Source organism: Panulirus ornatus, chromosome 17 (assembly GCF_036320965.1).
Source record: "Panulirus ornatus isolate Po-2019 chromosome 17, ASM3632096v1, whole genome shotgun sequence".
NCBI classification, from domain to species: Eukaryota; Metazoa; Arthropoda; class Malacostraca; order Decapoda; family Palinuridae; genus Panulirus; species Panulirus ornatus.
The window spans coordinates 35,460,638-35,475,710 of record NC_092240.1 but is presented as its reverse complement, the minus strand read 5'-3'; the positions used below and the strand labels follow the sequence as shown (position 1 = coordinate 35,475,710).

Below are 15,073 nucleotides of genomic sequence, written 5' to 3'. Positions count from 1 at the left end.
ACATCAACTGACTCACTTCCCAAGCTCTCTCATCTCATTGCCCCTCTTTCCAAAACTCTTGCATTCACCTCCCTAACAACCCCATCCATAAACAGATTAAACAACCATGGAGACATCACACACCCCTGCCGCAAACCTACATTCACTGAGAACCAATCACTTTCCTTTCTTCCTACACGTACACATGCCTTACATCCTCGATAAAAACTTTTCACTGCTTCTAACAACTTGCCTCCCATACCATATATTCTTAATACCTTCCACAGAGCATCTCTGCCATATGCCTTCTCCAGATCCATAAATGCTACATACAAATCCACTTGCTTTTCCAAGTATTTCTCATATATTCTTCAAAGCAAACACCTGATCCACACATCCTCTACCACTTCTGGAACCACACTGCTCTTCCCCAATCTGCTGCTCTGTACATGCCTTCACCCTCTCAATCATTACCCTCCCATATGTTTTCCCAGGAATACTCAACAAACTTATGCCTCTGTAATTTGAGCACTCACCTTTGTCCCCTTTGCCTTTGTACAATGGCACTATGCAAGCATTCCACCAATCCTCAGGCACCTCACCATGAATCATACATACATTAAATAATCTTACCAACCAGTCAACAATACAGTCACCCCCCCTTTCTTAATAAATTCCACTGCAATACCATCCAAACCCACTGCCTTGCCGGCTTTCATCTTCCGCAAAGCTTTTACTACCTTTTCTCTGTTTACCAAATCATCCTCCCTAACCCTCTCACTTTGCACACCACCTCGACCAAAACACCCTATATCTGCCACTCTATCCTCAAACATATTCAACAAACCTTCAAAACACTCACTCCATCTCCTTCTCACACCACCACTACTTGTTATCACCTCCCCATTAGCCCCCTTCACTGATGTTCCCATTTGTTCCCTAGTCTTACACACTTTATTTACCTCCTTCCAAAACATCTTTTTATTGTCCCTAAAATTTAATGATACTCTCTCACTGCAACTCTCATTTGTCCTCTTTTTCACCTCTTGCACCTTTCTCTTGATCTCCTGCCTCTTTCTTTTATACATTTCTCACTCATTTGTGTTATTTCCCTGCAAAAATCATCCAAATGCCTCTCTCTTCTCTTTCACTAATACTCTTACTTCTTCATACCACTACTCACTACCCTTTCTAATCTTCCCACCTCCCACCCTTCTCATGCCACAAGCATCTTTTGCGCAATCCATCACTGCTTCCCTAAATACATCCCATTCCTCCCCCACTTCCCTTACGTCCTTTGTTCTCACCTTTTTCCATTCTGTACTCAGTCTCTCCTGGTACTTCCTCACACAAGTCTCCTTCCCAACCTCACTTACTCTCTCCACTCTCTTCACCCCAACATTCTTCTTTTCTGAAAACCTCTACAAATCTTCACCTTTGCCTCCACAAGATAATGATCAGACATCCCTCCAGTTGCAACTCTCAGCACATTAACATCCAAAAGTCTCTCTTTTGCATGCCTATCAATCAACACGTAATCCAGTAAAGCTCTGTGGCCATCTCTCCTACTTACATACGTATACTTATGTATATCTCGCTTTTTAAACCAGGTATTCCCAATCACCAGTCCTTTTAAAGCACATAGATCTACAAGCTCTTCACCGTTTCCATTTACAACACTGAACACCCCATGTATACCAATTATTCCCTCAACTGCCACATTACTCACCTTTGCATTCAAATCACCCATCACTATAACCGGATCTCGTGCATCAAAACCACTAACACACTCATTCAGCTGCTCCCAAAACACTTGCCTCTCATGATCTTTCTTCTCATGCCCAGATGCATATGCACCAATAATCACCCATCTCTCTCCATCAACTTTCAGTTTTACCCATATCAATCTAGAGTTTACTTTCTTACACTCTATCACATACTCCATATATAAATTGAAAATCCTAACTAACCAGTCAACGTCTCAATTACCTCCTTTCCTAAGAAATCCAATTGTAGTACCAGCCACTCCATCGGCCTTGCCATGTCATCTTATATAAGGCTTTCGCCACCATTTCTCTTTACACCAAACCACTTTCCATGACACATTTTGCATACATCCAAACTCAAAAACCCTTCATCTTCCACCCTGTTGTTAAACACATTCAGCTGTCCTTCAGATAATGGTGACAGAAATTTTGATAATAACAATCATTTTTTTAATGTGTATTTGCCATTTCCTGCTTTAGCAAAGTAGCGTAAGGAACAGGTGACTGAGCCTCTGAGGAAAAATCTGCACTTGGCCCTCTTCTCTGTTCCTTCTTTTGGAAAAGTAAAACTGGAGGGAAGGATTTCCAGACCCCTCCTCCCACCCTTTATGATTGCCTTCTTCGACACAAAAGGAATGATAATGAATTTTTTCATACTTGATTGCTGTTTCCCCACATAAGTAAGGTAGTGCTAGGAATAGACGAAGAAAGGCCACATTCGCTCACATCATTCTGTAGCTATCATGTGTAATGCACTGCTCCCATTTTCAACCCAACCCCACATGTCCATAGATAGCACATTGACCCCTGTGTACCACATCGTTCAAATTCACCCTATCCTGTGCCTGCATTTTATCCTCCCTGCATGTTCAGGCCCCAAACACTGTTTTTTTCACTCCATCCTTCCAAATCACATTTGGTTTCCTTGTTCCCTCAACTTGTGACACAAATATATCTTTGTCAATCTTTCTTTTATCATTCTCTCTATTTATTTCTTATTTATTTTGCTTTGTCGCTGTCTCCCACGTTTGCGAGGTAGCGCAAGGAAACAGATGAAAGAAATGGCCCAACCCACCCCCATACACAATGTATATACATACACGTCCACACACGCAAATATACATACCTATACATCTCAATGTACACATATATATATACAGACACATACATATATACCCATGCACACAATTCACACTGTCTGCCTTTATTCATTCCCATCGCCACCACGCCACACATGGAATACCATCCCCCTCCCCCCTCATGTGTGCAAGGTAGCAATAGGAAAAGACAACAAAGGCCCCATTCGTTCACACTCAGTCTCTAGCTGTCATGCAATAACGCCCGAAACCACAGCTCCCTTTCCATACCCAGGCCCCACACAACTTTCCATGGTTTACCCCAGACGCTTCACATGCCCTGATTCAATCCACTGACAGCACGTCAACCCCGGTATACCACATCGATCCAATTCACTCTATTCCTTGCCCTCCTTTCACCCTCCTGCATGTTCAGGCCCCGATCACACAAAATCCTTTTCACTCCATCTTTCCACCTCCAATTTGCTCTCCCACTTCTCCTCGTTCCCTTCACCTCCGACACATATATCCTCTTGGTCAATCTTTTCTCACTCATTCTCTCCATGTGCCCAAACCATTTCAAAACACCCTCTTCTGCTCTCTCAACCATGCTCTTTTTATTTCCACACATCTCTCTTACCCTTACATTACTTACTCGATCAAACCACCTGACACCACACATTGTCCTCAAACATATCATTTCCAGCACATCCACCCTCCTGCGCACAACTCTATCCATAGCCCACGCCTCGCAACCATACAACATTGTTGGGACCACTATTCCTTCAAACATACCCATTTTTGCTTTCCGAGATAATGTTCTCGACTTCCACACATTCTTCAAGGCTCCCAGAATTTTTGCCCCCTCCCCCACCCTATGATTCACTTCCGCTTCCATGGTTCCATCCGCTGCCAGATCCACTCCCAGATATCTAAAACACTTTACTTCCTCCAGTTTTTCTCCATTCAAACTTACCTCCCAATTGACTTGACCCTCAACCCTACTGTACCTAATAACCTTGCTCTTATTCACATTTACTCCTAACTTTCTTCTTTCACACACTTTACCAAACTCAGTCACCAGCTTCTGCAGCTTCTCACATGAATCAGCCACCAGCGCTGTATCATCAGCGAACAACAACTGACTCACTTCCCAAGCTCTCTCATCCACAACAGACTTCATACTTGCCCCTCTTTCCAAAACTCTTGCATTCACCTCCCTAACAACCCCATCCATAAACAAAATAAACAACCATGGAGACATCACACACCCCTGCCGCAAACCTACATTCACTGAGAACCAATCACTTTCCTCTCTTCCTACACGTACACATGCCTTACATCCTCGATAAAAATTTTTCACTGCTTCTAACAACTTGCCTCCCACACCATATATTCTTAATACCTTCCACGGAGCATCTCTATCAACTCTATCATATGTCTTCTCCAGATCCATAAATGCTACATACAAATCCATTTGCTTTTCTAAGTATTTCTCACATACATTCTTCAAAGCAAACACCTGATCCACACATCCTCTACCACTTCTGAAACCACACTGCTCTTCCCCAATCTGATGCTCTGTACATGCCTTCACCCTCTCAATCAATACCCTCCCATATAATTTACCAGGAATACTCAACAAACTTATACCTCTGTAATTTGAGCACTCACTCTTATCGCCTTTGCCTTTGTACAATGGCACTATGCACGCATTCCGCCAATCCTCAGGCACCTCACCATGAGTCATACATACATTTAATAACCTCTATATGTCCAGAATATTTCAGCTGTCCCTCTTCAGCTCTGTCAACCACATTCTTTTCATTACCACACGTCTCTCATACCCTTTCATTAATTTCTAAATCAAACTACCTTGCACCACTCATTGTCCTCGAACTTTACCACATATTTTCCTCAAACATAGCATTTTCAACACATCCAGCCTCCTCCGTACATGCCTAACATCCATTTGATATTGTTGGGACTACTCTTCCTACAAGCATCTCTCCCTCTGCACATTCTCCAGCACTCCCATGATCTTTAACCCCCTTCACCCAATCTATGATTCACATGTGCTTCCATGGTTCCATTCCTTGCCATGCCCACTCACAGGTATCTAAAACACTTCACTTCCTCCATTTGGTCTCCTTGTTCCCTCCACTTTTGACAAATATCTCTTTATCAACCTTTCATATCTCAATCTTTCTGTATGTCCAGATTATTTCAGTACTTCCTCCTCAGCTCTGTCAACCATATTTTTTTCATTATCACACATCTCTCTTACCCTTTCATTACTTTCTCAATCAAACCACCTCACACCACTTATTGTCCTTACATATTACCTCATATTATCCTCAAACATTGCATTTCCAACACATCGATCCTCCTCCACACATGCCCCACATCCATATGATATTGTTGGAACTACTGCTCCTTTAAGCACCTCTTTTTGCATGTTCTTCAGTGCTACCATCCAATTTCATGGTTCCATTCTTTGTCATGCCCACTCCCAGTTATCTGAAATGCTTCTATTCCTCCAATTTTTCTTCAGTCAGACTTACACCCCAGCTAATTTGTCCCTCAACCCTGCTATGGTTACATTGCTTTTATTAACATTTACTCTCAACTTCATCCTTTCACACACTGTTCCTAACTCAGTTATCAACTTCTGCAGTTTCTCACTTAAATCCTCTCTCAATGCTCTGTCATCAGCAAACTGTCTCTTTTTCCAGGCCCTCTCATCCCCACAGACTGCATACTCTCCCCTCTCTCCAAGGCTTTTACATTTACTTCCCTCACCGCCCCATCCATGAACAAATCAAACAGCCACGGTGACATCACACACCCCTTCGCTTGGAACCACTCCCTCTCCTCTCATAGACAATGATACTGTTAATAATATTGATAATGGCAATGATGAATAATGATAGACATGTATTTGTCATACTGAATTAACATTCAAATGGGTTAATGACAAATTTACAAACACTGGTTACTGTATATGTGTATGCTTACTTTTATAGATCATATACTTTGGTCTTTGATTTGGCAGTTTAAGCAATGTACATGTCTTGATGAATGATATTAGATATTGGCTAAACATGCTGCGGGTCTGCTTTACATCTATCAGCTGACCATATGCTTATGGTACTGAATTTGCACTGTAGCACTATTGACAATAACAGTAAAGTTAACAACATGGATGTCCCTTCTACTTGTTTACGGAACTCCCTTTTTTTGGGGGGGGGGGAATAGAGAATAAGTTGTAGGTCAAGTTGGTTAGAAGGATTACAAGTTGCATTGTAAATGGATGGAAATTTACAGGAACAATATTTCTGTTTTCATGAAAGTTTGCCCCTGCTATTGGTTTTTAGAGGTCCTTCGAGACCTTTCAAGGACAAAATCACATTTTGACTTTGGGTGTTTTGGATGAAGTGTTAGGAGTTTTTAACCCCATGGGGTCTTGGGGATTCTCTTAAGGCTTGCAGTACAATTCCCCTGTGAAAACAGATTTTCCCTCTTGAGACCCTCCACTTATAGTCTAAAATTATTTTGGACCAGAAATGAAAAGGTACTCTACTTTGCTTCATTCCATATATGTTCCATATAGACTCTTAATACTAGAGAAGTTTCCCTTCTGCCTCATACCCACAGGTTTGCCTCACGCATTGTAATATGCTCTTTCCAAATCATTGGAAAGTTCATATACTTTTCATTTTTTCCAGTATCTTCCTTGCTAGTGTTTAGACAAAATCAATAATAACATATTCCAAGAGCATCACATAGATTTGCCTGTGGTGTATAGTTCCAAAATTCTTTGATTTTACTGAGTTAATAGAAATTGTGACTGCAGACTTCATTTTGAATGTTGACATTACAGATTTTTGAAAGAGATCATGAAGATAAGTATTTTTTCAGCTTGGATTGTGTGAGCAGCTTACGAGATAAGCTAAGTCGTGATTGCTCCGTTGTATTAGAAGATATAGCAGGTGTTACAAATGCAAGGTACCAGACTTTTGTATCACCAACTATCAATGCTCCTACTGTTTCTATGAATGCCATTGTTGATGAGGTGAGTACTTGAATTTGCTCAGGCTTAACAATGAAATAGTGAATTGACATATCTGGTATGTTGTATCTCACATTGCAACTGAGTTTTTCTTACATAATCTCCTCCAAACATCATATCCTTTGCATATCTATACTAAAAATTTGTGTCTCAGAATCTATCTGCCTCATGTGTTTCAATCATCTCACCTAATTCTTTTGTATTATTTTGAAAATTGTCACATCCTTTACCATTTCTGAAAGCACATTGTTCCTCCTCAATCTAATGCTTTGCACATCCCATTACAATCACCACTTTCCCATACAATGTAGCAGGTAAATTCAACACTTTTTTTTTTTTTCGCTGTCTCCTGCGTTTGCGAGGTAGCGCAAGGAAACAGACGAAAGAAATGGCCCAACCCACCCTCATACACATGTATATACATACGTCCACACACGCAAATATACATACCTACACAGCTTTCCATGGTTTACCCCAGACGCTTCACATGCCTTGATTCAATCCACTGACAGCACGTCAACCCCGGTATACCACATCGCTCCAATTCACTCTATTCCTTGCCCTCCTTTCACCCTCCTGCATGTTCAGGCCCCGATCACACAAAATCTTTTTCACTCCATCTTTCCACCTCCAATTTGATCTCCCTCTTCTCCTCGTTCCCTCCACCTCCGACACATATATCCTCTTGGTCAATCTTTCCTCACTCATTCTCTCCATGTGCCCAAACCATTTCAAAACACCCTCTTCTGCTCTCTCAACCACGCTCTTTTTATTTCCACACATCTCTCTTACCCTTACATTACTTACTCGATCAAACCACCTCACACCACACATTGTCCTCAAACATCTCATTTCCAGCACATCCATCCTCCTGCGCACAACTCTATCCATAGCCCACGCCTCGCAACCATACAACATTGTTGGAACCACTATTCCTTCAAACATACCCATTTTTGCTTTCCGAGATAATGTTCTCGACTTCCACACATTCTTCAAGGCTCCCAGAATTTTCGCCCCCTCCCCCACCCTATGATCCACTTCCGCTTCCATGGTTCCATCCGCTGCCAGATCCACTCCCAGATATCTAAAACACTTCACTTCCTCCAGTTTTTCTCCATTCAAACTCACCTCCCAATTGACTTGACCCTCAACCCTACTGTACCTAATAACCTTGCTCTTATTCACATTTACTCTTAACTTTCTTCTTTCACACACTTTACCAAACTCAGTCACCAGCTTCTGCAGTTTCTCACATGAATCAGCCTTATATGAATCAGACTTGTATTTCCATAATTTGAACACTCATCTTTGCCCTTCTTGGCTTAATACATTGGCACTGTGCTTCCAGCAGCCTGGGCCAATCTTTGGGTGTGAGGGTGAAGGTTTGCATTCTGCCAATCCTCAGGCACCTCATGATAATCCATACAAATATTGAAAATGCTAACTAACCAATAAGCGACAGTCACTGCTTTCTTAAGAATTTCAGCTGTAATACCATCCACGCCAGCTACCTTACCACATATCATCTTACGTAAGGCTTTCATCACCTCTTACACCAAACCACTCCATGACTGTATCCCTTCACATACCACCCCATCTCAAACAGTCTACATCTGCCACCTCATTATCAGACACATTCATCAGTCCTTCAAGATACTCGCTTTATCACCTCCTCACTTCTCAACCACGTTACCACTTTCCCATTTCCCTACACTGATGTTCCCATTTGTTCTCTTGCTTTTTACACAGTGTTAGAATCCTTCTTAAACATCTTGTTCTCACTGAAGATAACTGATGCTAACTTATCCCAACTCTAATTTGCCCTCTTTCTCAAACCTTATACCTTCTTCCTGCCCTCTTTCTCAAACCTTATACCTTCCTCCTGACCTCTTGCTGCTCTCTCTCTTATGCATCTCCCAGTTATTGCACTCTGTTGCTGTAATACTGCCATTTTACTTCTCTTTTCTTTTTCATTAACAAATTCACTTCATCATCCCTTCACTCACTACCCTGTCTAACCTACTGACCTCCCACCTTACGAATGTCATTACACATTTGTCATACATGCCAGCACTGCTTCTCTAAATTTCTCCCATTCTTCACCTACTCTCTTAGATTCATATGCTCTCACCTTTTGCCATTGTACACACAAGTCTCTTTTCCAAGCTCCCTTTCGTTCACCACTTTATTCTCACCCAAAGCATTTTCTCTATGCCAAAATCTTCTACAGATCTTCACCCTCACTCCTCTCAGCACGTTCACATCCAAAAATCTCTCTTTTGCATGTCTATCGATTAGTATGTTTTCCAGTGATGCCCAGTGACCATCTTTCGTACTCACATATGTATGCTTGTGTATGTCCCTTTTTTAAACCAGGTATTCCCATCACAAGCCCTTTTTCATCACACAACTCCACAAGCTGTTCACCATTTCCATTCACTTGCTTCTCATATCAAGGTGTATGAGCACTAATAATCACCCATCTCTTGCAATGAACTCTTCATTTTTACTCACATTAGTCAGGAGCTCACTTCCTTCCACTCTTTCACACACTCCCATGCCTTTTGCTTCAGGAGAAGTGCTACCCCTTCCTTGGCCTGCCCTCACACCAACCTAGACTCTACTCCTAAGATATTTTAAACCATTCCTCTCCTTTACCCTTAAGCTTTGTTTCATTCAAAGCCAGAACATCTAAGTTCCTTTCCTCAAACATACTCATTTTGATTACATCCACACGCATTCAGGCACCTCAGCCTAACCCTTTCAGAATGATGAGCATTCCCAGCTTGGTTTCTTCTAGAAAATGAAGTACAAGAAGGGAAGGGTTGGCAGCATCGGGAGTTTAGGTTCCCCTCCCCATTTACTCACTTATGACACGGAATAAGGTGGAATTCTTTCTCCCTAACCCCAGTACATTAAAGTAACACTTTTGTTAAGAGATTTGTTTTTAATTTCAATATACAAGTTGTATATATTATCTATTATAGTTTGTTGCTGTCTCCTGCATTAGCAAGGTAGAGCAAGGAAACAGGCAAAAGAATGGCCCAACCCACCCACATACACATGTATATACATAAACACCCACACACATGCATATACATACCTATACATTTTAATGTATACATACGTATACATACACAGACATATACATATATAAACATGTACATGTACATACTGCCTTCATCCATTCCCACCACCACCCTGCCACACATGAAATGGCACCCCCCTCCCCCTCATGCACGCAAGGTAGTGCTAGGTAAAGACAACAAAGGCCACATTTGTTCACACTCAGTCTCTAGCTGTCATGTGTAATGCACCAAAACCACAACTCCCTTTCCACAACCAGGCCCCACAAAACTTTCCATGGCTTACCCCAGGCGCTTCACATGCCCTGGTTCAATCCATTGACAGTACATCGACCCCAGTATACCACATCATTCCAATTCCCTCTACTCCTTGCATGCCTTTCGCCCTTCTGTATATTCAGGCCCAAATCACTCAAAAGCTTTTCCACTCCATCCTTCCACCTCCAATTTGGTCTCCCACTTCTCCACCTTTGACACATATATCCTCTTTGTCAATCTTTCCTCACTCATTCTCTCCATGTGACCAAACCATTTCAATACACTCTCTTCTGCTTTCTCAACCACACTCTTTGTATTACCACAACTCTCTCTTAGCCTTTCACTACTTACTTGATCAAACCACCTCACAGCACATATTGTCCTCAAACTTCTCATTTCCAACACATCCAAGCTCCTCTGAACAACCCTATCTATAGCCCATGCCTCGCAACCATATAACATTGTTTGCACCACTGTTCCATCAAACATACCCATTTTTGCTCTACGAGATAACATTCTTGCCTTCTACACATTCTTCCCAGAACCTTCGCCCCCTCCCCCACCATGTGACTCACTTCCGCTTCCATGGTACCATCCACTGCCAAATCCACTCCCAGATATCTAAAACACTTCACTTCCTCCTGTTTTTCTCCATTCAAACTTACCTCCCAATTGACTTGTCCCTCAACCCTATTGAACCTAAAATATAACCTTGTACTTCTTCACATTTACTGTCAGCTTTCTTCTTTCATACACTTTACCAAACTGAGTCACCAGCTTCTGCAGTTTCTCACCTGAATCAGCCACCAGCGCTGTATCATCAGCGAACAACAACTGACTCACTTCCCAAGCCCTCTCATCCACAACGGACTGCATACATGCCCTTCTCTCCAGAACTCTTGCATTCACCTCCCTAACAACTCCATCCATAAACAAATTAAACAAGGATGGAGACATCACGCACCCCTGCCACAAACCGACATTCACTGGGAACCAATCACTTTCCTCTCTTCCTACTCGTACTCATGCCTTACATCTTTGATAAAAACTTTTCACCTCTTCTAACAACTTACCTCCCACACCATATACTCTTAATAACATCTTCGATAAAAACTTTTCACTGCTTTTAACAACTTACTTCCCATACCATATACTCTTAATACCTTCCACAGAGCATCTCTATCAACTCTATCATTTGCCTTCTCCAGATCCATAAATGCTACATACAAATCCATCTGTTTTTCTAAGTATTTCTCACATACATTCTTCAAAGCAAACATGTGATCCACACGTCATCTACCACTTGTGAAACCACACTGCTCTTCCCCAATCTGAAACTCTGTACATGCCTTGACCCTTTCAATCAGTACCCTTCCATATAATTTTCCAGTAATACTCAACAAACTTTTTTTTTTTTTTCTTTTTTTTGTCGCTGTCTCCCGCGTTTGCGAGGTAGCGCAAGGAAACAGACGAAAGAAATGGCCCAACCCACCCCCATACACATGTATATACATACGTCCACACACGCAAATACACATACCTACACAGCTTTCCATGGTTTACCCCAGACGCTTCACATGCCTTGATTCCATCCACTGACAGCACGTCAACCCCGGTATACCACATCGCTCCAATTCACTCTATTCCTTGCCCTCCTTTCACCCTCCTGCATGTTCAGGCTCCGATCACACAAAATCTTTTTCACTCCATCTTTCCACCACCAATTTGGTCTCCCTCTTCTCCTCGTTCCCTCCACCTCCGACACATATATCCTCTTGGTCAATCTTTCCTCACTCATTCTCTCCATGTGCCCAAACCATTTCAAAACACCCTCTTCTGCTCTCTCAACCACGCTCTTTTTATTTCCACACATCTCTCTTACCCTTACGTTACTTACTCGATCAAACCACCTCACACCACACATTGTCCTCAAACATCTCATTTCCAGCACATCCATCCTCCTGCGCACAACTCTATCCATAGCCCACGCCTCGCAACCATACAACATTGTTGGAACCACTATTCCTTCAAACATACCCATTTTTGCTTTCCGAGATAATGTTCTCGACTTCCACACATTCTTCAAGGCTCCCAGAATTTTCGCCCCCTCCCCCACCCTATGATCCACTTCCGCTTCCATGGTTCCATCCGCTGCCAGATCCACTCCCAGATATCTAAAACACTTCACTTCCTCCAGTTTTTCTCCATTCAAACTCACCTCCCAATTGACTTGACCCTCAACCCTACTGTACCTACCTTGCTCTTATTCACATCTTATATCTTATATCTCTGTAATTTGAACATTCACCTTTATCCCTTTGCCTTTGTACAGTGGCACTATGCATGCATCCCGCTAATCCTCAGGCACTTCACCATGAACCGTACATACATTGAATATCTTCACCAACTAGTCAGTAACACAGTCACCCCCTTTTTTGATAAATTCCACTGCAAAACCATCGAAACCTGCTGACTTGCCGGCTTTCATCATCAGCAAAGCTTTCACTACCTCTCTGTTTACCAAATCATTCTCCCTGACCCTCACACTTTGCACACCACCTTGACCAAAACACCCTATATCTCCCACTCTCTCATCAAACACATTCAACAGACCTTCAAAATACTCACTCCATCTCCCTCTCACTTCACCACTTCTTGTTATTACATCCATATTTGCCCTCATCACCGATGTTCCCATTTGTTCTCTTGTCTTATGCACTTTATTTACCTCCTTCCAAAACATCTTTTTATTCTCTCTAAAATTTAATGACACTCTCACCCCAACTCTCAATTGCTCTCTTTTTCGCCTCTTGCACCTTTCTCTTGACCTCTTGCCTCTCTCTTTTATACTTCTCCCACTGATTTGCATTATTTCCCTGCAAAAATCATCCAAATGCCTCTCTTTTCTCTTTCACTAACAACCTTTCTTCTTCATCCCACCACTCACTACCCTTTCTAATCTGCCCACCACGCACCTTTCTCATACCATAGGCATCTTTTGCACAAGCCATCACTGCTTCCCTCAATACATCCCATTCCTCCCCCACTCCCCTTACGTAATTTGCTCTCACCTTTTTCCATTCTGCACTCAGTCTCTCCTGGTACTTCCTCACACAAGTCTTTTGTTCAAGCTCACTTACTCTCACCACTCTCTTCACCCCAACATTCTCTCTTCTTTTCTGAAAGCCTCTACATATCTTCTCCTTTGCCTCCACAAGATAATAATCAGACATCCATCCAGTTGCCACTCTCAGCACATTAACATCCAAAAGTCTCTCTTTCATGCAACTATCAATTAATATGTAATCCAATAACACTTTCTTGCCATCTCTCCTACTTACATATGTATACTTATGTATATCTCTTTTAAAACCATGTATTCCTAATCACCAGTCCTTTTTCAGCACACAAATCTACTAGCTCTTCACCATTTCCATTTACAACACTGAACACCCCATGTACACCAATTATACTCTCAACTGCCATATTACTCACCTTTGCATTCAAATCACCCATCACTATAACCCGGTCTCGTGCATCAAAGCTGCTAACACACTCACTCAGCTGCTCCCAAAACCCTTGCCTCTCATGATCTTTCTTCTCATGCCCAGGTGCATATGCACCAATAATCACCCATCTCTCTCCCTCCACTTTCAGTTTTACCCATATCAATCTAGAGTTTTCTTTCTTACACTCTATCACATACTCCCACAAATCTGCTCCAGGAGTAGTGTTACTCCTTCCTTTGCTCCTCTCACCAACCCCTGACTTATCCCCAAGACATTCCCAAACCACTCTTCCCCTTACCCTTAAGCTTCATTTCACTCAGAGCCAAAACATCCAGGTTCCTTTCCTCAAACATACTACCTATCTCTTACTACTATAGTTGATTTATAGAAACATATCCCACAGTCATTGTCATCGTCATCGTCGTCGTCGTCACACACATACACACCCGCCTGCCCAGTGCTAAACGCTGCGCTCGTACTATAGTGAATGTCATGATCCCGGCATTGTGTACATCACAGCATCTCTCTCAATTACCATTGATTAAGCGCATGTTATTCAAGTGAATCTAATGAATTTTTGTATTAAACCCCAAAGAAGATGACAAACAAGAGGAAAAACCCATCATATGTTAATGGATATGGCAAGAAGTTGAGGAAGATGCTCGATTTGCAATTGAAAGTGAAGGTAATCACCTAATATGAAGGAGGAAAAACTAAATGTGATTGCATGTGATCTACAGTTGTCCCATTTGACAGTCTCTGCAGTTTTAAAGGACAAAGGAAAAATATGTGAAGCAGTGAAAGGTTCGGCAAGTATGAAGTCTACTATAATGACAAAGCAACAACAAGGGCCCATCCATGAAGTGGAAAAGCTGTGAAGAATGGATGATCAGATTCAAAAAGATGTACCACCAAGCTTACTCACAATTCAGGCAAAGGCTAGAAGTCTTTTTAAGACTCTGAAGGAGTGAGCAGGAGAGGATTGCATTGAGAACTTCACAGCAAGTCATGGTTGGTTCATAAGATTTAAAAGAAGATATAGCTTGCACAACATTCGAGTCATATGAAGCAGGAAGTGCCAACGAAGGAGCTGATAAAAAGTTCTTTGACAGTTTAGATGAATCAATCCGTGAACTAAAGAATCACAAATATAAGGTAAGAAGAAATAGAATCATATGATAAAGCTGGTTAATAAAAAATGAGATAATCATGATAATTTTAGTAGGACAAAAGAATGCTGTACAGGTATACGAATTCTACACGCCATGCTGACATACGTCTGGCTTATGGCCATTTTGAGATATGACAAGTTGGTCAGAACGGAAAT

General features: G+C 41.9%; 1 protein-coding gene across 2 annotated transcripts in view; it reads left to right on the top strand.

Moving 5' to 3' along the window:
* The window catches only part of LOC139754679 (uncharacterized), a 327,464-nt gene that overhangs the window by 143,919 nt on the left and 168,472 nt on the right, over positions 1 to 15,073 (top strand). For both annotated transcript variants that reach the window (XM_071672228.1, XM_071672229.1), the window contains one exon: positions 6,743 to 6,896. In XM_071672228.1, the coding sequence (XP_071528329.1) occupies positions 6,743 to 6,896 (154 nt within the window). The remainder of the gene's footprint in view (positions 1 to 6,742; positions 6,897 to 15,073) is intronic.